Source organism: Mastigoproctus giganteus, chromosome 13 (genome assembly GCF_048544385.1).
Source record: "Mastigoproctus giganteus isolate SK-2022 chromosome 13, ASM4854438v1, whole genome shotgun sequence".
Taxonomy (NCBI): domain Eukaryota; kingdom Metazoa; phylum Arthropoda; class Arachnida; order Uropygi; family Thelyphonidae; genus Mastigoproctus; species Mastigoproctus giganteus.
Window position 1 is genome coordinate 142,597,053 of NC_143587.1, and position 24,770 is coordinate 142,621,822.

Here is a 24,770-nt window from a genome sequence, read left to right on the forward strand (position 1 = left end):
TTATATGCATTCTGTTAAAAAAAAAAAAAAAAAAAAGAAAAGAAAAGAAAAGAAAAGCCTATTGCTGCTATGTTCTGTACCCGTTATATATTATAACACTATGGAATTCCACACTTCATGTCTTGCGTTACGTAATTTGTGAATATCCCCTTCCTGCATGGCACTGCAGTATTGAAGTCGTATGGTAATATATCTTAAATCCAAGTTTTTTTCTTATTGTGGCGGATTACCACCTTCCAAACTCTCTGAAAGTAACATTTCTAATCTCATTTTAAAATGAAATTAAATTTAATTAGAAAAATGTATATACAGGTTCTTATTAATTCTGTTTGCACTTTTTGTTTGATAATATTAAGTCATTGTTATTATTTTCCCTTCATCTTGTCCTTAAAAAAAAAGTACACTGTCAAGAGTATATATATACATCGAAACTTTCCAAGCAAACAGAATTAATCAGCAATCAAGAAAATTGACATCCTCGCTGTAGAGTTATTAATGAAAAAACATTTAATATCTGACTCTTGCTGGGTTACAATTATTGCAAGCGGCCTGTTTTGGTAAATTCTTTCGGAGTTTTTTAGTATATCGGTCGGCTACTTGCAGCATTGGTGCCATTGTTTGCATCAGAGGATAACTTGAGTGACTCCATGAGACGATTTCGTTTAATTATTTTAATAAAGCGTTACCGTGATGGTCGATGGGTGTTCATAACCCCTCGTTTTTTTGGTTCATTTTTTTACCGTTTCCTGTGCTTCGCTGTTCAGGAATGCGTTTAGTGGTTATCATTGTGTAGGAGCTATAGCTACTCAGTTAAGTTTTCAGGGTTGGGGGGGGGGGGGTTATCGAAACGCTTCGTTCTACTTTCTCTCGAAGAGGTGGATGGATCTTCGGCGGCCAAATTTTTCATTCTACTTTTTACCAAGTATTTCCATTTAATCTCTATATTCGAGCAAAACTTCTGCCTCATTGTATTTTTGGAGTTTTTGTTTTTCTTCCACTCATTCTACCTACTATATATATATATATAAGCGGACTTTAATTCCTTAAAAAGGGCGTTATTCGTGTCTCTTTAAGTCGACTTAGAAAGACGTACCGTCTTGATTGACTTCTTTCAAACTTCATTTCCCGGTTGGTCGCCGTCGACAAGAATTTCATATTTATCTAAATTCCGATCCCAGCAAAAGATATTTGTTTAGTAAATTTTACTCAGTTTTTATTTTCTGTGGCACGCTCGAAAATTATTATATTTTTATTTAATTTTTGTCACGCATTCCGAAAAAGTTCGCCATCGCTTCCTATGATATTTGCACTTGATTGCAGTACTTTTTTTAGCAAATGCCAGATCAGGGCACCAAAGAGGTGGTAGTCTGATCTGGAAAGCAAAGGTCTGAAGCCCAGATCTTTCCTTTCCATTGCTTTGAAACTTGTTTTCTGCTCATGAGGTGTTCACCAAAGTAACAGGTTAATGATAAATTTGGGTTGGTGTGTGTTTGCTTTTTGTGATCTGGACACCAGTGTTTGATGATTTCCACATTTGCCACTGCTGCGCGGTATGTATTCTTATATTACAAATAAATTCAAAATGGTGCGCCCTGCTGCTGCTGTTACTGTGGCGGTAACACATTTGGGCTCATTTGATCAACATTTTTACGAGAAAAGGCAAATGATTTTTTTTTTTTTTTCTATTTGCATTATAGAACGCGCGTTTGGGCGCAACTTGGTAATAATTCGATATTTCTGACGATGTCAGAAACGTCATTTTCCTTGTGTGTATTCGTTTCCTGCCTTGTTCCACAATACTGCATTAGAATGTTTATCGGCAGCAGTTTTTTTGTACAACTTTTAATTTTTCGTCACAGATAATTTGCTTTAACTTTTTTTTTTTTATTCTTTTCGCTGTTCTGCCACCCCTAATTTTGATCTCCTTTGTTCTCTTTCTGTTATCAAAGTCAAGTCAAAGTATTTTATTATTTTTTGGCGGGCTCCAGGGTTTCCCCTATTCGCCGTCTTTCTGTTATCAGAGCAGACACCGCGCGCGTGCGTACACGCGCACACACACGTACATACACAGAGGAGACGTCATACGCAAAAATAAGTGAGGGCGCGCCAATTATACACAGGCAAAGCAGACGAGTAAAGGAGAGCACTTAAAATACACAGAAAAGGGAAACACAATGTCTGAACTAATGGAACAAGTGTATTTAGGATAAAGTAAGGTTTAAAAAAGAAAAAAAAAAAAGAACGATTTTAAATTTATGGCTGGGGGGGAAGAGGTTGGGAAAAAAGGAAAAGAAACTTTGATCACTTGGTTGTTGTTGTAGGGTTTTAGGCCCATGAAGAACTTAGGCTATATTGCGCCGTATATAATATAATATGTCTGTAAATTGCGTATGTTTTGTGGTTGGTTTGCTGTACGAAAACCCTGAGTTTCTGGGAGAAAAAGCATGCTACCCTCGCCTGAGACCGACTAACCCAGTCACGTTGTGAAAAAAGCCCATAAAATTTTTCACATCATTGACGGGATTCGAAAGCAGGGCTTTTCCAGGCGCCTCGTAGCCAGGTGGGCAGGAGCAGCAGTGCGAAGCACACGCTTCTTGATTAGACCGGGGTTCGAGCCCGTGATCACCAAATACGGATGATGCGGAAAGGTCAGGGACTGACTACCGCATATCTCCGGAGCAATATGGCCTTAGTTGCTAATGCTCCTAAAAACCAAATAACAACAACATGGCTTTTCCACACAGTGTGGGGAGGACAGTGATTTTACCAGCTGTTTACCCAGCTGTCTATTTAATGTTTTGGGTAGAAACTGTGAGCATTACAATATTCAGGAAGAGAAGCATTAAATAGAAATTTAAGCATGTGTACACGGTACACACTGTTTATAGCCTGATATTTTGGGAAATATCTGGTCTAAAGTACGCCTACGTTATCATGTGAATCACGCACTCTTCAAGAAGTACGACTACTCCCTGGGTTCCTGACTGTGATGCCATCACAGTGAACAGCATATACTGAATGGTCGTTTTATTGGGTACATTCACAGTTTTCGTGAAATCGAGTATTCCTTCAGTGACAGCCCTGGACAGGAGACAGGGGTCAACCAACCTAGTGTTTGTTGCCCCCTGGTTGCTACGAGTAAATCCCCTGATGCTGGCCACTCAACGCAACAAAACATCACACTTTGACATATACCAACACCACACACACGATCGGCCTTGGCACTTGCTTCACCATAAGATGACACAGCGGCGAATGGGGGAACCATGAAATCCGCAAAAAAAAACTCTAATAATAATAATAATAATGATGGAGTGATTTTTTTCTGTTTTCAGTTACATCTATCGTTTCTATATCTTTCCTATGAAACGTTGTCATATTATTTAATATTTTAATATACTGTGTACATAAATATAGTGATAAATTCAACAGTGAAAAGATCAGCAAAATACAATTAAAACCAATTTAAAATTCCAAATAGAAGACAGCATACTTAAAAAAAAAAAAAAAAAAAAAAAACAGGAACCTCACGTGTTGTGAACACTATTAACTAAGTTGTATGGTACGATTTTGAATTCCTGCCAATCCCATTGGAACTTCATATCGTCCTATCTCATTTTCCCCATTGGAACATTGCCACTTCGATTCTTTGTTGCCAGCTGAATTAGTTCGTAAGGTTTTGTCCTTTTATTCCTTTTTTTTTTTTTTTTTTTCTTTTATTAAAATACGATAGTTTGCAAAAGATATGGAGCACCTAGTAGCTTTAAGATTTATACAGTAGAAAAATATATTAAAATTAATGATAAAACGATTATTATATATTTAAATACCCACATGTTTGTAATTTGATTATGTATAATTGCAAGGCTCGGTTTGAATTGCTATGGAGTTTAATGGCGGATCAAGAAAGCATGATGCGCCAAGTTAGCAAGGCTCTCACTTGCTATGATGTAGTGACGAAAAGGTCTGAATAGTATTTTAATTTTACAAAACGTAAAAATAAATTAATTAATAACTAATACAACTATTATCTTTAACAGTGTTAACATCACAGAGTTTCTTTGGTAAGAGATTAAATAAAGTTTTATAGAAAGGTTTATTTATTTTTCCGTAAAAACATAATTTTTTCTTGTAATCCTTGAATTGTGATTTTAGCTTGCAATCAGTAATTACCCCATTATTTTCTCGTAGATCCAGTAGTGCATCCAGCTACTGTAGACATAATTTTATGATACTTGAGCCAGTTAGTAATAACTTCTTTTTTTTTTTTTTTTTGCTTTGTGACACTGTATGTTGTTTTGTAGAAACACTAAATCGCGCCTCTTCTCTCTGTGTTTGTGACAGACCTTGTTTGTTAATATAGTTATCGGCATCTGTAGAACACAGATCCAAATATCTTCTGTAAACTATCTCGCACTCTGATTTTCATCCACCCTCTTGGAGATTATTTTGAAATTGATGGACATTTTAATCGCACAAATGTTTTGATTTTTCTGTCACTTAATTCAAAACAGAACTTATTTTCTCAAAATTAACGTGACTCCCATTCGGCATCCCAATATTTATGCACAAGAGCAAGCATCGCTTACTTGCACCGACTTTCGAAATGGCTTCTTTTTTGCATGTCTTCTTAATAAGCTAATAGCAAACTTCTGATGGTACGAGTCTTGAGCCAACTGACCCTTTTTTTTTTTTTTTTCCCCCTCTTTTTTCGGGTATAACTACAGAGATAGCGAACGTTACGGAGATATGTGTTACAATGCCGATCCTGGCTTGCTTGACTGTCTCAAAATGCTCTACTTTGTTTTGCAATTTTTATAGTTTATATTGTACTGAATTCTTCTATACACCAAGATGAATTGTTACATCAACTGCAGTATTTTAGCATTAGTAAAGGCATATGATGCAAGGAAGTAAGCTTATGCAGCATCAGCCAAAGAAAAAAATCCTCCCATTTCATCCCTCCATTCGTTTCAAATGCCTGTCCAGCTCATTCTTAAATTTATTTAGGCTATCAAATTCCACAACAAAAGATGGAAGTCTGTTCCATCACTCAGCTTTAACAGTGTTCCTGCTGGCTAAAGGCAAATTTCTGCACATCTATTATACAACTGTCTTTTCTCAATTTGAATCTGTGCCCCTTCAGGTTCTTAATCTGAGCAAGATGAAGAATCCCATCAGCATTCAGCTTGCTCAACCCATTCAAGGCCTCATACACCTCAATCAGATCACCTCGCAGGTGCCTACTCTCCAGGCGCTGCAATTTGCAGAACTGAAGCCTTTCTAAGTAAGAGCACCCCCTTTGTTCCCCTCACCAGCCTTGTTGCCCTTCTTTGTACTCGTTTTAGCAACTCTACATCCTTTCTAAAATGAGGCCTCCAGACCTGTACATAGTACTCTAGGTGTGGCCTAACCATTGCCTTGTATAACAGGATAATCACCTCCCTGTCCCTGCTAGCAAAATTAACATCACTAGAGGTATACGATGCAAGAAAGCAAGCTTATGCAGCATCAGCCAAAAAAAAAAAAAAAAAAAACACCCATTCCTATATATCATTTACAAATCCATGCTATGATTGCCATGTTGCTCCAGTCCTTATCAAATTGATCTTACATTACTTCTTTAACTATTCACTCCATTATTTGGAGTCAGTAGTTAAGTACAGAACTTAGGTCTGTAGTTAAAATGTTCAGTTATTGATATGGTGCGCAGGTATTAAAGGGTAGATTTTACTCTACTGAGGCCGAAGTTGTTAATTTCCCACTCAGGTTTGTAGTTACCTGCTTAATCTTTTGAGCCACCCTTATGAATAGAGCTATATTGCACGTCTCGTGTAGGGAAATTAAACCCCTTAATCCAATGATACTCTGAATGTTGTACTATTGGTTTCACTGCCTCTTTTGCTGCTTCTTTTAATATACATGTAAATGATAGATGCCACAGCCCAAGGTGCTTTGTTTACCTTTTAAGTGTAACAGTTTCTCTTCCATCTTCATTTCATTTATTTCCCAATTCAGTATTAGATACACATTTACTAACTCCACCCCTAAAACGTTCGTGTATGCATGTAGAAGGAAAATATTTTTGTTTATTTATTTTGTCAACGACCTGCATAGGTTCATCAGTAATTATGCCACTCATACCAAGTGGACCAGTGCGATTCATCCTTTTTCGTATAAAAAAAAAAAAAGTTCTTGTTTATACTCCTGCACGACCGCCAGGTCAGAGGAGTTTACAATTAATCATTAATCGTATTTAGCAGTCACGGGCTTGAACTACGGTCCACTCAAATAGCATGTGGTATTGCATTCGCGCTCCTGACCCTCTTGGCTTAGGGTTAACACTCGCAAAGAATTCCTTTCTTTGCTCTCTTAGCGAAAGACGACTTTATTATTCCGCTTCACATGCCCTACTTCTTGAATAATTTGATTACCGACTGCTTTATAACTACTTTAGAATTCAGTGTCCACTGAAAAAATATAATCATCCCATGCCCATGCATTTTTCTTCTCTGCCACTAAACAGTATGGCAACAGATATTTTTAGGGAGAAAACTGCTGAACTTTGCATAATTAAAGGCACAGGTGAAATGTTTCCCTATGTTATTACAGCATGATATGCATCTTACGTTTGAAATAGAAAAAAGAAAATGAACAAAGAAATTTGATCGCCTTCGACACTTTGATGAGAGAACTTTTGAGACGTTCATGCCATAAACATGTATGACAGTGTTTAAAATGATTATTATGCTGCTTCAAAAACTTTTGACTACTCTGTAGTGAGTTGTGGACAGTTAATATACTTTTACTGAGTTAAACTTGAAAACTTGTGTGAGCTATATGCGTTTGAGCTATATTGAAGAGACTCAGTTTCAGATTTCGGGAATACTAAGTTATAATTCTACATAAGCAACATTCGTCATTTTAATTAATAATGTTGATTACTAAAGTAATGAACGAGGCTATCATGATTACAGAGCACTCATTTCAGCGTATCTTTTAATTTTACAATTACTGGAAAAGTGTTGGAAAACGTGGAAAAGCTCTGAAAATAAAAGAATCTTAGTGTTTATCTTTATAATTTGATGTGTCAATTTAATAGCGAATTAGATAACATTAGATAGCTGTTGAGATAACATTCTTAACAATTAGATCTGCTTCCTTGGATATGTCGCAATAGTAGAGATTTATTTATTATTATTTTTTTTTTAATGGCGCATTGGCAACCAAGGTTAGTGAATGTAGGCCTAAAGTATTGTATTGTATTATATTTCAAGTATTGATGTTTTTTCCTTATTGTGTCCAGTGAATAGAATGTTTAAAATATCTTTATTGATGCGTAAGCTGCTGCAGTTTGTGTAATAGTATATGTGTTAACATAATTTTAAATAGTTTGGGACGGAAAAGATTAGTCAATTTTTTAAATTAATATATTTTGTATAACGAAACGCCCATGTATACCAGCAAAGTTTAAAAGGTTTTTTATTGGTTTCGTTTCATTTGCAGGTTCAAACGGTTGTGTTACGAACTGCATGAAGAGTCGCCAACAAACTAAACAAGGTTAGAAATTATAGTTACATGTATAAACTCGAAATATGTGAGTTGCTTTCTGTGTGCCTAACTCATGCTCTTCGCTTGTACTCTGAAGTGTGGTTTAGGCGCACAATTGACTCATTTAGAAACAGTAGCAAAATAATACTATACGAGGGGTATTTGAAAAGTTTCTGGCCTATCATAGAAAAATTAAGCAATCAGGAAATGGATCAACTTCTATTAAACTTACTCATCTCTAAGTGCTATGCACTTGATACGACGTGCTCTCACCTTTTCTACATCCTTGCTGTAGAACACCGTGGCCTGATCCTTTAACCATTCTTCGACTGAATCACTGACGTTGTTTTTTATCCAGGCGTTGACCTTTCAGCTGCTTATTAAGTGCAAAAGTAAAGTAGTAATTCAGTGGGAACATATCTGAAAAATAAGTTGTGATAAGAGTTCATAAGCTAAACTTTTTATTGTCTTAATGGTTACTCGATTCTTGTAACCGATAGCGTTTCGGTGTTGGAATAGGATCCCTCTTCAGAGTTTCCCATGACGTTTGACCTGTAGTTGCTGTAGTAAGGAATAATGATATTCATTGGTAATGAAATTCACTTTTGAGGATAACAAATGAGTATCACACCTTATTTAAAAAAAAAAAAAAAAAAATTGCCATAATCTTTATAGCTGTCGCCATTCGAAATTTCTTGTTGCTTGAAGTTATTCATAATATCACTGCGGGACTGTTATTTCGTCTGGATCGTAGTAATCTGTGGTTACCAACTGCTATCTGTGGTTACCAACTACTAGCAGACTTATTCAAATCCTGGAAAATTTTCTCAAGAATTGTATTCGTAAATTCACTCTCGTATTCTTCTGGTCTGCATTCAAATCTTCTTGCATCCATTTCGCTGAAAGTTTTTCAATGCGTGATTATTTGCGTACAGTCCGATGGACTCATTCACAGGATATGTTTAGTGTCTTTGCTGTTTGTTGTGACCGAATCCGACGATGTTTCAAAATCAGTCATGAACAGCTTCAGTGTTTTATGTTATTGAACAAATAAATCATCAAGTCTTTGGTGACACTGCGACTCTTTGGAATTCAGCAACCCAGTTCTTGATGGTACTGTATGCTGCTTTGTTATAGCAGAATGTTATAATTGTTCTTATTCTGTTTTCAAATATACGGTAAGCCAAAAACTTTTCAAATACCTTTTCGTGTTTTACCCATACAAATATCATAATTTTTGAAAATATCAGAAACAATAAATAAATGGAAAATTATTCGTTATTGTCTTAAAGAATGAAAAGTTGTATTTTATTGATTATGTCAGAATCGATTAAGAGGTTGGCCGTAATTCCTTGGGCTAATTCAGCAGTAATTAACTGATTAATTGTAACTTGTTTTAAACTAGTAGTGTTAGTGACCTTTCTACTTGAATGTATTATTAAACTTTTAAGAATTTCCGTGAACTATCTGAGAAAGTACGCGAACTCTCAGGATTTCATTTGTATTCATTGTAGCCACTGCTTTAGTTCGCTAGTTAATATATATATATATATATATATATATATATATATATATATAAGTAAATTAGAATGATAATTAAAAAAATAAAAATAATGCCAGTAGCATGGCAAGACAGAAGAGCGAAAATAGCCAAAATTAAACATAACGATCAAACCAACAGGGAGGGAAGAGAAGGGTAACAAGAGTAAAAATATTGCAGCAGAAACTCTCCAAGATAATTTAGAAATTCTGAATACAAAGATAATAATCAATTAAATTTTGAAAGCCAATTAAATAGAAATTTAACGGTGCCCCCTCTGACGGGCGCCAAGTCCAAATTTATGTGAAATATCACCAGCAGAGAAGTAAACCAGCTACAATAAAATAAACCAAAAATAGACTGACCCTTACGCCCCATCTCAATAGAGGACCACAAGGCCAATAATGGTCAGGGAATCGCTGCATTTCGATTGCTTTGACTATTTTCGCTCTTCTGTCTTGCCATGCTACTGGCATTATTTTTATTTTTTTAATTATCATTCTAATTTACTTTTCTTTTATATTTCAAGTATCGTGTAGTGGAATATGCTTTTTGCTGCCTCTGATGTTTGCTTAATCTTTTTATTATGAAATATTCAGTTTTCAATTATTTCAGACATTATATAAGTAATACAAATACAAATATATAAGTAACTATTTTATTATTACTTTCTGTTGCGAAAAAGTTCGTTTTCAAATATAGTTCATGTATTTAATATTGAAGACAATCATATATACCCCGATAGATTTATAGAAAACGCAAGAGATAATGTAAGGTTAGTACAAGGAAGAATAATATACAAAAAAAAAAAAAAAAAAATAGAGAGAGAGAAGAAGAGAATATAAATTAAAATATATACAAAACTTGTCGCTATTTACCCACAATCTAGGTGACTTCGTCTGGAGTCAACCACCCAGACCGAAGGCAAAAATCGACAAGGAGTCCTCTGTTTCTGTAATGATCAATATCTGCTAAGTTATATAAAATAATAATAAATTTAGAGATTAAATAATTTGAATCTAAACCATTAAAGGTAGTTAATAATTTAGAATCAAAAGAAAGATAATTTAGAATCAAAATAAACCTTTATCTGACCATTGTGGTTATATATAACCATTATTTAACTGGTGGTGTATGAAATTCTCAATACTATGCTGTGATATAGGAGGAGATGTGTCATTTAAAATTTTTACTTATTTTATTTATTACAGGCACAAATCAAAAACGGTTAATTCGGTAATTAATAACTTAATTTGGCGTATTGATCCGTCCATCGTTCTTGTTTAATGAAACTAACTAACTAACTAACTAACTAACTCTCTCTCTCTCTCTCTCTCTCTCTCTCTCTCTCTCTCTCTCTCTCTCTCTCCCAACCTGGCTAGCCGGGTGGGTAAAGTGCCTGCCTAGCAACCCAAAGGTCGCGGGTTCGAATCCCGCCTCGGGCTTGGATCAAAGTACTGCAAAAACCTTGGGAGGTGCATTATGGCCACAGAAGCCGATGCGCCAACAACTACTACCTACCTCTCTCTCTCTCTCTTGTAAAATGGTGAAAAATGTTCCCATTTTTTTGTTTGCGAACTGCTACTAACTGTTTGATAGGTCGTTGGAAATTTTAAGGAGAAATTTTTTTATCTTCATATATTAATTATTATTATTATTTTATGTAGTTATTTATATTTAAATTTCTCTTTTAATGCCACGAAAGCCTTTCGCGTGGTCCTGGTTCACCACTAGGATCAAGCGAAAAAAACGTGTTATTGAATATCATTAAGGTGATGACAGCAGACGTGCGTCTTCAAAATTTGGGATTGCCACAAAGCTCGATAAATGTTCCATAAGAATTTTAAATACAGTAGTATATAATTTTGGCTTCTTAGCTGTAGACTTTTAACATTACGTTTTGCGATACGAATAGTAACGGTAGTGGGGGGAAAAAGTCACTGGATGGAATATTCCTTATGCGCCCCCCTAGGTAAAAATTAAGGAAGTAAATAAACTATTTCATGTGGAACAATTTTAAAAATAGTTCAAATGTTGGATAAAATACTTTTTCGTATTTTATCCAATACTTTATATAAATGATACATATCCCCCACGCCCCAATATGCCCTTAGTTGAAAAGTGGTAAAATGAGGGGGGGGGAATAGCCTGATATTGTTTTGAAACTAGGATTATTTTAGGTTTTGACTCCTTATCTCCTTTCAGCTTTCTTTTATGACTGCATCCGAGTTGAGTTCGAAAGTTCAAATTGAGGCCCGGGAATAATAAAAAAACATAGGCAATACCTACTCTGTTTTACTTTGTACAATTATATTACACTCTTACAGAAGTCCCCATCCTTTACAGAACAAGTTGATTTTGGCTGTTTAACGGCACACGGGCTGCTAGGGCCAAGATGTGTGCATATTCGGAAATTGCCTGTGAGGCAAGACAACTCTTGCAGAAATTGTAATAAATCAGATTTCGTGATATGACTGGATCTGTTTTAAATAATTGAAAAGAGCAGTTAGATTTACAACGTTTCCTTTTAAATGTAAATGCTGTACATCTGAAAGGAAACGTTAGAGATTGTAGATTTGCCTCTGGGTATTGCTGTTCGCCATGCTGTCAACAAGGATGTGTTTAACTGAAATCTGTGTATTACGTCTACTGGGGCAGATTCTCTCCCATTAATAGATATAGGTGAATGTTAGTTGTTGTTTGTTATTTGTTTTTTAGAAGCATTAGCAACTAAGGCCATATTTCTCCGGGAATATGCGGTGGTCATTCCCTTGACCTTTCCCATCCTCCCTATTTGGTGGTGACGGGTTCGAACCCCGGTCTAATCAAGAAGCGTGTGCTACGCACATATAGGTGAATAAGATCTGTAGGTAGATCTTATTTTAAAACCCGCCCTTTTTAAAACTCTCTTCCTGCCGAATTGTTCTGTAACTGTGTTGACGTAGTTGTCGTTGCTGTTTGATCTGTTAAAGTTGTTATTGGTTTGTGCCCGCCAGATCTGAACCATTTATCTTTACAAGTTCTTTGTATTATAATTTTATAATCAGTGTGTGGTACAAAGAGTTTAGCCACAGTACAGGCTGCGACATGAAATCAAGATGGTGGCAATAGTAGACGTTGCTTGAAACGCTCATCTGGTCTATAGTATATTAAGACAGTCTATTTCGACGTTTACAATTTATAATTAAAAACATGCTCTCCGTAAGACAAAAATTTTCATTTTCAATAATCAAAAACCAAAGTGACATTGATTACTTTTTCGATATTACAATGTCATAAGTGAAATGAATATGTAACATGTCCACACAGCAAATCACATCATTCAACCAATCAGAAGTAAAAATTGTGGCACAAGGAACCACAAGACAGCAGTCTTTTTCTGTCCTAGGAAGTACGATAATTTCATCCATTGGAAGTAGTGCTATAGAGGTAGTGGTATGTGGGTACGCGATTAGCTAGTACCAGTTGGTACTAGCTAATCTCGTACCCACAGCTGCCCAAACCAGGGTACCAGTAAAAAAAAAAAAAAAAAAAAAGATGGCAGGTGATATCAGTTTTTAGAGATATCGATAAACATTGCAGGTGTTGGTTCGTTCTTTGTTGTTGAGATGATGATAGACTCGAGAAGAGTTGCTTTCTTTTGGTGAAAACAGTAGAGGAGAATTGTTGTAGAGCTGGGAACGATTGAGAATTATCAATCAGTGCCACTTCATGTCCTTCAGAAAAGTTGCTGACAGCAGTTTGTAGTGTAGATCTCTCGTCGTGGTGCAGATTGCAGCGATACAGAATGTGCGCCCAAATTGATATAGTTTGGAGTTGGAGTCCGTGCCCAGTAAGTATATATGTGTTGTTAGGCTGGGAGAAAACCATTGGCAGACGCTCTTGTTGAGAGGGAAGGTAACTGCAGGAACAAAAAAAGCGGGTGACTTGACCAGTAGTACTGGAATCCCGTCGTGATTGCCACACATTGATAATTTTATTCCAGATTCTCTGTTTCTCGTCTTTGATGTTAGCAGTTAGGTTGCATGAGATGCCGAGAATCTTGCCAGGAACTCTGTGCTTTAGACGATAACATAGTCCTTTGAAGGTGACATGCAGGTCTAATGGTAAGACCCAGCAAGGACCTGCAGAGCAGCAGAGGACACTGTCCTGCAGGCCCGGAACATGGCAACCAGCGTAATCAATTGAATAGAGATGAGCTTGGAACGGAGTTTAACATTAACGGCTCTATGAAACTAGACTCCCGAAGCATATGTTGTTATTGGTACTAAGTACAAAGTGTGTTGAGGATCATATGGCACCAGGGATTTCTCCCATCTCCGCAAGTGTTCGCTGTATCAAGGGGCAGTACTCTGTCAAGGCCAGAGATTTAAAAGTGTGTGGATGACGTGTTATGTGGTATGTTGTGCCCATTGTTCTTCTGGCCTATTGGCCGTCGGGCCCCTGATGGGACCCGACGTTGTCCGTACTATGCCATCAAGGAGGCTGGCCAGGTCTACCCTGTAATTTATTGTACTCGGGCAGGTTCCACCGCCTAATTTCCTGGGATTTCAGCGGCTAGGTCCTTAAAAAAAAAAAAAAAAAAAAAGATAGTCGCGGTGGTATTAAAATGACCGTAGGGTAGTATGCTAAGATGACAAGTTCTAGAGGCCTAATGGGTCGGGCAATAATTTTGGTATTAATTTAAATTTGGATGTGTGGGGCTTTCGCAGTGTATAGTGGAGAGAAGGGTAGGGAGACTGAAGGCTGGGGGTTAGAAATAAAAGTAAGGGACCGATAGGGTAGTGAACCCTGTAGTCAGTGGGGCATGCCCATGCCCCACCAGAGGGAAAGAGGAGTGACAGGCGGGGGAGCGGGAGAAGACGGCGAACCATCTTCCCCCCTGTCATGGAAAGGAATAGGAGTGAAAGCAGGCTGGTCAGGGTGTCCAGCCCAGATCACCATATGGCTAGGTGACAGCAATGTGCTGCAGTTTTTTACTGCAGTGACTGAGGCTCTGGGAGTATTCTTCTTGTGAAGAGGTCCTGGGTGAGCTGCGCAAATGCCTTGTATGTGTGTGTTGGCTTCAATTATGGCGAGGTCTTCTTGATTACGGAGGTTAAGATGCGTTCTAGTGATGAACCTGCAATAGAGGTCCTCATATAGTGAGCAACTGTACATTAGGTGCCCCACGTTTCACATTCACCACAGAGGCAAGATGGCGTATCGCTCAGTCCAAATCCTTGTAGTTTGTCTCTAATGGCCCGTGTCCCGTCAGCAGGTAGGTGGTGTAAAGTCCTAGTGAGAGCCATAGTGGATAATCCGGATATACCAACCATATATTGGTTAGAAATCTTCTAGTTATTGCACCTTTGCTGGAGGTCTCCCAGTGGGTCTGCCAAGTTTGTTTGAGGTAAGCGGAGAGACGGTTCCTTTCTACTTTAGGATCATTTGACAGGTCTATGTAGTCGAGGAATGTTTCCGTTCTGCCTTTGGTCAGTTGATAGAGTAGCCCATGCTTAACAATCTCCAGTTCCAGAGGGAGGGATCCCGTTATGGCCTGTAGTGCGTGGTTACTTAGTGTTACATGCTCTTGACATGGTTATGAGTATGTGTCGCTGCGTAGTCTCCAGTTTTTTCCGGTTCACTACATTGGTGGCCTTGCGATACCATATTCCAGCAGCATATGTAATCACTGGCAGGAAAATAGCTTTATAATAGAGGCTGGGGGTTTTCCTCCTCAAGCCCCATTCCTTGTGTGTGATTCGCGCAAAAAGCGTGGAATATCCTCTAATTTTCTTCCGTAAGTGCTCTTTTTTGGTGTAAAGCTTAGGTTCTTGTCTCATACGACTTCATGGTGCTTTAATTCGGTGGTAAGCTTAACGTGTTACCTTGTATCTTGATTTGATGGGGTCGTCTGGTATCTATGGTTCCTTTCTATAATATAGATCTTGTCTTCGAGAATGAGATCTTCAAGTTATTGCTGTTAGCCCAGCTCTCTAGAGTTTCTATTGCTCTGGTGGTGGTGGTGGTGTTCTCCAGTTGCGCCCTAGACCCACCAGGCAGCATCAGGACCACGTCATTCGCATAGGCTAGGAGGACGACGTCTTCGAGTTCCAGGTTCCATAGGAGTGGACTCAAAACTGAGCCCTGTGGGCATCCTCTGAATACTTCTCTTGTTACTAAAGAATACGGGTGCTCTGACTGTCACGAACCTATTGGACAGGTAGTATTTTATGACTTGGTACAGATTTGACGGTAGATTAGCCCTCTGGAGTCAGGCCAGGACGCTTGGCCACCATAAAGTTTCAAACGCACCGGCAAAGTCTATTGATATGACCAGAAAGTATTTCTGATCTGAGGTAGTTGCAGCATCAGTAACGTTTTCCAAGACGTCCAGAGTTGAGCATCCTTTTCTAAATTCATATTGTCGGGGTGACTGGAGGCCAGCTGCAGTGTAGTGGATTTCTATTCTGCTTCTTAATAGTTGCTGAAAGAGCTTGCTGAGGACTGATGAGTGCTATGGGTCTGTACGACCCCGGAATGCCCTGCTGTTTGTTGAGACTTTTGGGGATGAGGCACAAGTTTGCAGTTTTCCAGGCCTTTTTTGAGGCAGTGGTTGGATAGGTTAAGTAGCACTTCTGGAATGGTTTCGACAGGTTTCTTAACAATCTCCTGCTCCAAACGATCAGAGCCAGGAAACCTTGTTTCTAATCCTCATGGCAGCTATTTCCAGTTCAAGTTTGGTGAAAGGTTCTTTTGTTGCAGTCGTGCAGGTTTCATTGTCCGCACCTAGGTTATCTGCTCCGGGGTAGTGGGGGTAAGATGGTCTTGAAACATGGTATCCATGATGTTAGTAATTGTTTCCTGCCAGGTTTGGGTGTAAGTACCCTGCCGTGACCTCGTCGCTGGTATGGCCTCACCGCTGGGGAGTTTGTTTGTGGTTACTCTGTATACCACAACCCAGGGTTTATCATTCCCAGTGGTAGAAACAAGCCGCGAGACCAGCTGCGCATCTTACGCTGGTATATGGTTGCAGTGTGGAGGTTCCTTGCGTGTCGGAAGTTCTGCTGTAGTGCCTCCACTTCCACTGCCGGCTGGGAGCGCCTTGTCCGCTTGAAAAGTTTCCTTCTCCTGTGCACGCTGAGTCCAATGATAATCAGAGATTGGGCTGCTGTGGTCAAGTGGCTTGAAAGAGTGGCCAATCCGCCTTCTCTATGGCATATTTTGGCTGTGCCTGCTTCACTGCTTGGTGTCGGCTAAGGGAGCGTTGGAGCTCAAACGTGATGGCCCTGTGGGCCGACGTGGTCCAGCTTTCTTGGACGGTCCACGATGTGTTGTTATTGGTACGAATACTTGCAAATAGAAAATTATGTAATCTTCATGTAAAATTAATCAATTACAACAATTTTTTTGCCACGTGGGAATTTTACCGCCAATCTACAATAGGATTATGCTTGTGAAGCGCGCTGCTACCTGCAATCAAGCTATTATTAAACAGCCTGAACAAACAAAAGGAAATGCTAATGATAAATAATAAAAAAAAGTGAAAGCTGAAACTCACTCGAAGCTCTCGATACTGTTGAACCTCGCAGGTGGTTGCAACAGGTGATGCAACTGTAGCCGGAATAGGACAAGGACTCCGTATACATGAAACCGAGAAAGAAAAAAAAAATCTATCCTCATTTCAAGATGATAAATATAAAAAAAATAAATATTTGGGGAAACACAGAAACTTCTTTAATTGCGATTGTCTTTGCAGTGTTCTTTCAGAAATCGGCCCATGATGCCCTTGACTGACTAATTGCAGCAGTTCTTTGTTTGAAATCGTTTTTTGTTTAATAGACGCGATATCTCTTGCAGATTGCGATTACTTAGCACACCCACGCTATTCCTTAAAAACTGTTATTACTTATTAATGCAGAATAATACAATTAAAGTAATAAGTAATAAGGTAGCAACATGGGCAAATTCAGCTATTTCTTTAACTATGTTCTTTAGACTTTCCACATGCTATCACTCCTTTTTTGCGTTCCATCTCGCCTAGAAACCCCTCATTCCTCAATCACAGCTGGTATATCTGTAAATAGAGAAAACGGATTTAATCCTATATTCTAATTTCACGTCCTGTGCTGTATGTATTCTGTTTTATAAAAATTTATTGTGTGTAATTTATTTACACATAATAATTACACATTAAATTATACATTATAGTAGACATTTTATTTTGTAATGTTTAATTACACATTAAATTATACATTATATTAGAATATGGCTGAATGAAGATGTAGATATTCCAGATAAACTTACTTACTTTTTTTTTACTTTTGTTTTCATCAGATGAGAACATAGTAGAGTGTAGAGTGTATTTAGTGTCAAGCGGCACCAGGGGTTTCCCCCATCTCCGCGTTCCTTTCATTGTAGGTGTGCCAGTTCAGTGGAAAGGCCAGAGATTTAAAAGTGTGTGGATATTGTATATGTATAGTGCTATGTACGGTTGTTCTTCTGGCCATTTAGCCGCTGGACCCCTGCTGAGGCCCAACGTTGTCCACACTCAGCCCCGTGGAGGCAGGCCAGGTATATCAGCATTATAATTAATTACTCTGGCAGGTCCTGCCACCTAGTTTCCTGAGATTTCAGTGGCTAGAACCTAAAAAAAAAAAAAAAAAAAAATTTGATCTTTCGCGTGGGGGGGGGGGGGTTAAGAGCGCTAGGATTTGAAAGGCTGAAACTATTGGCAAACAGTAATTTGGACATGATTAAATTTGGACGTGTAGGGCAATCGCTTGTGTACAGATAGTGCGTAGTGACCAAAACGCTAGTGAAGCGTTTATCATTCTTCAGATCACTTAGATTACTTCAGATCACTACATGGACCGAACCGCAATAAGAACTGAATGCGAACCAATTAATGCACTGGTATCCAACCCTTGCATTGATTAATGGGTGTGCGGCCATGTAAGCCGCTCCAAGTGTGTTACAAAACACGGACATTTAAAAATATTTGATTTTCCTGTACTACTTTATTTCGATGTTTTCTATATTTTTCTTTGTATTTAACAATATTATTATAGCCAAGCAATAAGAATATTATTAGTATCAGGTAAAAAGAATGTTGAATTTTCGTATTTTATTATTACATATGAAAAATTAAACTGTACATGTAAGCATTGATCAAAAATTCTTACATTTACAGATTTTAAAAATGTATAATTATTGGTAAGCACTATTCCTGCCGCCCTCTATCCGCGAGAATCTCTTTTTTTTTTAGCGTATTTATTCTCGACTTGCCTCATTATGGTCCTAAGCTGCCAGTGTGCCCGGCGCCTCCGTAGCCAGGTGGGAAGGAGCAGCAGTGCGTAGCACACGCTTCTTGATTAGACCGGGGTTCGAGCCCGTCACCACCAAATATGGAGGATGCGGAATGGTCAGAGAAAGACCACCGCATATCCCGGAGCAATATGGCCTTAGTTGCTAATGCTTCTAAAAACCAAATAACAACAACAGCCAGTGTGCCATTAAAAATCAAGTCAAATCAACCTGCGTGTTATCTGTTTTGACTTCTAGCCAAAAGAGGTTGAACGCCCCTGAATTAATGTGTTTTAAGGAAATAGAGAATCTTGCCGCCGAAAAAAGACCGCCACCTTTTTTTTAATAAACGGCAATGTTTTTTCTGCTTGAAAAAGCAGAAAAACATTGCAGTTTATTAAAAAAAAAAAAAAAAAATACTATAAATGTACAGTAAGAAAACGTACATCATGCAAGTCAAGTTCTTGGTGTGTAAATAATAAATGCAAAGTACTGTAATTGTCTCTCATTATACATTTCTACATACAGTAAAAACACCTCATGCCATTCTAGAGATTCATGAATTGCTGTTCTTGAGACGGGTCTGGATTATCGTAAATGGAATTGATTGAAATATAACATTATATGCCCGAACATCTAGTCCAGTCTGATTTTAGCTCTCAGGCGACGTTTCCAATTCGTTTTTCAATTTTCATCATCAGATCTGATGATTTTTGATGGTTAAGTTCATTAAAAATTTGCTGGAAGAAATATGGTATTTAGTATACTTATTGAAAAATAAAAATAAATGATTTTAAAATTAAGTTGATTTTAGAAATTCTTTCTCGTTTGTCCTTTATTTAATTACATGAATTTGTTTCATATTTTTTAGTCATTCCTGTGTTGCCCTTCTGAGCACTGCTATCTGTATTCACCTTATAAATTGGTTACATATACACGTAAAGGGAAGGTCGCTGACTTCACTTTGCTGAATATTTTTAGCTGCTCTCTTCCCTCCTGACAAAAGCTAAAGTCATTAGTTATATAATACGAGCGAAATCAGCACTGAGAAGACTTCTTTAGCTAACAATTTTTTTTTATCATCTTGCTAGGATTAGATGGAGTTAACAAAGTTTAATGTACTGTTATGCGTTCCCGATTGAAAGACAGCTTAATTAATCGTTATGTTATAAAATATTTTAATAAGTATTTAATAATTATCATATGTTAGGATTGTGGGTTGCGTGTGATCACTCTCTCACACACACTTCCTAGGGACACGGCCTTCTGATTTTTCGGGTAACGTCACATAACAGTATTAACTGGATCGCTCTGCAACAACACAGCTTCTCTAATCGTCCCTGAATGAGTTCTTTACTTCTCCGGTTGTTTAATTAGTTAAACCATTTATAGTTAAATGCTAATTAAGGCACACGTCACTCCACTATAATTACTATATTAACAAAGTATTACGTTACGAAAGCACTGTTGATTTTGTGATCACAATTGCAATTAGTCTCAGTTAGCTGGATATCGAACTATTGTAAAAGAAGTTATACTCTCTTCATTCTAACTTAAATCCTGACATAAACAAATAACGCCATCGAGTAATACTAACATTGATCAGTTGCTCCGCAATACAATCGTACTTCTCAAATTGACTAACGCGAACTTTACTCTTGACGTATATTTATTAATGTTAGTTTTTAGAAATAAACAAGGAGTTACCTTTTATTCATTCAGTAGGATTTCTTCTTTACCAATTCTCCTAATGCGAATAAATTACCAAATGATACGTTAAAACAAGATTACATAATTTAAAACTCCTAATGTGTTCCTCATTATTGACACACGGGCAGTCCTACACTCCAGGATCACAGTGGCTAACCCGAACCCGACCCCAGAAATATCATATCCCCCATGCAACCTTTAGTGAAGGAAAATATTTTGCCATAAACGCGAATTTGAAATACAGTACTATTAAAATGAGATAAAAGTACGATAAAACAATGAATTTAAAATCCACAAAAATTTCTTTCTTCACTAAAGGTTGCATGGGGAGTTTGATATTTCTGGGGTCGGGTTGGGGTTCACCACTGTGATCCTGGGGTGTTGGACTGCCCGTGTGTCAATAGTGAGGAACACATTGTGAGTTTTAAATTATTTTAAATTATATAATCTTGTTTTAACGTATCATTTCGAAATTTATTCGCATAAGGAGAATTGGTAAAGAAGAAATCCTACTGACTGCATTAAAGGTAACTCCTTGTTTATTTCTAAAATATTAATAGAACGTAGGAAAAATTGAGCCTATGTACGTTCTCATTTATGTAGTTATTAATGTTAGGGATTAAAATTAGTGAACAGAGTATAAATGATGTCATTAGGAGCGATTGAGCAGCCCCACAAACATATCCGCCCCCCCCCGCCTAACCTTAACGGCTGAAAACCAGCACGCTATATTTATTTCTATTAACATTATTTAGAGACTGTGCCTGAGATTAGAAGTCCCCATTAAAATAATAAAGAAAAATAATTAACTACTCCTACTTTTGTCCTTGAATCACCTATGCTCTCGTTTTTTTAATCTATAATTTTAATAGAATCAATTAACATACTTAGTTTTTAGACATTAGATTTGAGGATATGCTTGGCCTGCCTGCTTAGCCATCGGGTAGTCAATCACTTCCTTACAACGTTAACTGCCTGTTCTTACAATAACTTGATTTCCAGTTCATTTTTCTTAGTTGTTTATGTTGTCAAGAAACTAGAAGACATTTCTTAACATAGTTATTTCTTAATAAAGACCATTACTGTGGAGTACTAAGCATCTTAATCAGCAATCGAAACAAAGAAATTGCATTTTTCCATATGCACAGCTGATTACCCTTATATGAAGAATACAGTAGTTATTAGGAGCAAAGTGTTCAGTATATTTAGGAGGATATTAATTATTCGATTTATGGTATTATATGATATCTGCTGCCCATTATATGAATCTTAAGATTATTAAATATTCTTTTAAGTGCTCATTATTTCACTAGTGTCCAGATCTGTTGCCCATATTTTTCTCTCAACTTAATGAACACCAGAGTTCAGAACTGTTGTAAAAATGTCATCGCTAGAGCTGAATGGCATAGCACAATAAGTACAGCTAGGTTTTAAAAATAGCAAAGGCACCTTTGTTCAAGTGACTAACAATAATTGTATTCATTTCTTTTAGAATGAATTAGCATTGGTAAACATGTAAAATGGTCAGAATCGAAGTTCTTTGTCATCGTGATGATTATTCTCGGTGATGTTAACCGAAGGCAGGACTGAGCATATAGAAAGTAAAGAATTTACAGATGCATAAAATCATCAAGTATCTGAAAGAACTGTCTCACTATCAATGCAAACAGACTGCTCAGATTACATATTCCTTACAGAAACAACCAAACCGCATAGAAATTAAAATAGTAAATGTCTCAAATTCAAATGTCTATGCCCAGAAACACCCAGACGTGGTTTTTGACAAAAATGTGTCTCTTTTAATGCTCGCTATTTACATATTGCTCAAAAAGCGAAATGGCTGATCAAGCAGGAAACAACAGCGAAAACAAAAAAATCATGTACAAAGGTGCACCTTTCCCATACTGTCATATGCTTCTGAAATCTGGTCTGGAGACGAAACAAGTAACCGTCAAAAAATTCCTTGCCCTAGAGTACTGGATTCTAGGCTGACTCAAGAGTAAACTTGATTTTCCCCTTTCAGTATCAACAAACACACACCCACACACACAAAATTTTCCAATCGATTATGTTACCAATCGATCTCTGCTCGGTTTTCGGTTGTCATGTCATATCATCACCGAGAATAATAATCAAGAGGACAAAGAAATTCTGTCTTCAGCACCGTCTAATGTAATATGTATAATTTACTAACATCCAGTGCTTAATTTGTAAATAAAAATGGAAGGAGAACGCACTGAAGTGTGATTAGGATAAGTGGTCCTGCACATTGAATCTTATGTGATCAAGAGATAGGTATTGATCCAGTACCGTAATGCCTTTATCTTTCACGTCTTTCTCTTTCATTATCTTTTCATGTCCCGTTATTTTAAGTGGTATATTTGAAAATGCAGAATACATAAATTAGATAACACAGAAGGCTCAAGTCCATAACTTTTAATCTTCGACTTTCCGGATCCCACATACACGAAGCAACTATTACGCTCTCTGTTGAACGAACTTATTACACACTAATTGAGACTCCTGAACAATCATTAGTGAGTCACCATTCAGGGATCAGTTATAAAGCAAGCATCTGTATACATCCAAGTTTAGCAGGTTACACTAAATGGACAAACTTTTCTAACAATACATTACAGTTCATCAGTCATCATTGATCAGTGACATGAGGGCAAAACTTATTTATTATTCTAGGCAGCTCATACGGATGAAAACTTGAAGTGATAAAAAATGATTAATAAATACGTAATATCTTGCCAGGGCTCGAGATGGACCGGAGCACACCGTTACGCCGTTTCAGTGCGCCATATGCATTTGTACTGTACTGTAGATTTTTGCTTATTAAAAAAAAAAGCATTTTATTAACGAGCGATCTGTTTCTCGAAATTTTCCATTTCAATTTCTGATCCTTCCAATTTTTTTTTTTTTTTTAAATTTGCGACTAGATGCGTTTTGGAGTGGTGCCCCTGATAGAGAATGTAGAGCTTATGTGCACTTGCCCTTTTCATTGCTTGTAGCATGGTGACCCCCAGCAGGCCTTGTGATATCCGACATGCCTCGCCCAAGCTTCTTCATTCCATTCAAAAGAGAACACTCAGGTTAATTAATGACATGTAAGAGACCTTGTCTCTTACACAGTCTCTCCACTCCCTGTCAAAATGGCATGTTATATTATGAAACTGAACGTCTCATAGACGTTCGGTTTCTTCTGCATATCTTTTCTGTTGATAATTCAGTGGGAACAGTTCTTCTGAATTGGCGTCTGTAATTCTCCCACTCTCTTCCAAACCACTTCGAACACGTGCCAGAACCAGTTATCATCCATTCACTGTCCAACACCAAACTCACAGAACCAACTTTTCCTCTTATTTATTCCTTCTACTTCTGTTTTATGAAACAACCTTCCCTCGTATATAAAAACTGAGGAGGAGGAGGATATTCTTCGATACATAATAAAATCCCAGTACCTTTTGTGTTTGAGGTTTTCATAAGAGAGAGAGAGAAACTGATTGTTATTATTTTATTTTTTTAGGAGCATTAGCAACCAAGGCCATATTGCTCCAGGGATATGCTGTGGTCATTCCCTGACCTTCCCGCATCCTCCGTATTTAGTAGTCACGGGCTCGAACCCTGGTCTAATCAAGAAGCGTGTGCTACGCACTGCTGCTCCTACCCACCTGGCTACGTATGCACCAGAGAGAAACTGATTACACAAACACTTAATATAGGGTTTTGAAGGTACTGATTGGATAAACAGTGCATACAGGACCCACCGAAACCACCGTCAACCAATCGCCAGTGGCTTTGGCGATTGACTGAGGACATTAAATATCTTGCATATATAAATCACAGCTGCATGATGAGGATCCCAGGCAATTTCATCATGCAGTTGCAATTTGTAGATAATTGAGATTTTGTTTTGATATTCGGTAAATCGGTATCGTTTTTGATTAACTGTAGTATTTGTGCCATTTATTCTTTTATGAATCTTTAAGTTTCCACTTATGTGTATCACACTTATTCTTTCTCCCATTCCTGAGATAAATGGGTTGAAATCGACTCCCTGCTGCTTGTATTCTCCTTCACCCCCACTGTTTACCATGTCTGAAAATACAAACACGTCTTTATTGGGATTTTATTATGTATCGAAGGATATCCTCCTCCTCTTCTTCCTCAGTTTTGGGCCGTCTCCAATAAGTTTATTCTCAGAGATTGAGACGACAAGGTTATATGAAAGACATCATTACTTTAGTTCTTTCCTTGGCCTTGAGCTTGAAGACTTCTGGCGACACTAAATCATGCAGTAGCAGCCGACACAGGCTCTTGGCCCTCCCACGGGATTGATTGTCTACTTAAGCCATGCATGGCACTACACAAACGGAAAATGGCGATTACTGTGCATTTACCGATGTATTATGAAAAATGCGAGTAACCAGAACCGCAATTATGTATTCATACGCTTGAGGAAAAATAAAAATTTTGTACTCCCTAACCCCCTTAAATAAACGTTATTAATGAACACTGAATAAATAAATCCAACACATTTTAGTAAAAAAAAAAAAAAAAAATATATATATATATATATATATATATATATATATATATAATAAAATAAATAATAATAATAATAAAGCAATGCGGAAATATTAAGAAAGGAATTCGGCATTGTACCACTGATAAC

At 37.4% G+C, this 24,770-nt stretch overlaps 1 protein-coding gene across 3 annotated transcripts in view; it reads left to right on the plus strand.

The window, feature by feature from the left end:
* The window catches only part of LOC150076497 (uncharacterized), a 256,085-nt gene that overhangs the window by 80,770 nt on the left and 150,545 nt on the right, over positions 1-24,770 (plus strand). For 2 of the 3 annotated variants that reach the window (XM_090387827.1, XM_090387828.1), the window contains exon 2: positions 7,507-7,560. The exons of the other annotated variant lie outside the window; for it this stretch is intronic. In XM_090387827.1, the coding sequence (XP_090243953.1) occupies positions 7,507-7,560 (54 nt within the window). The remainder of the gene's footprint in view (positions 1-7,506; positions 7,561-24,770) is intronic. 3 annotated transcript variants of the gene reach the window in all.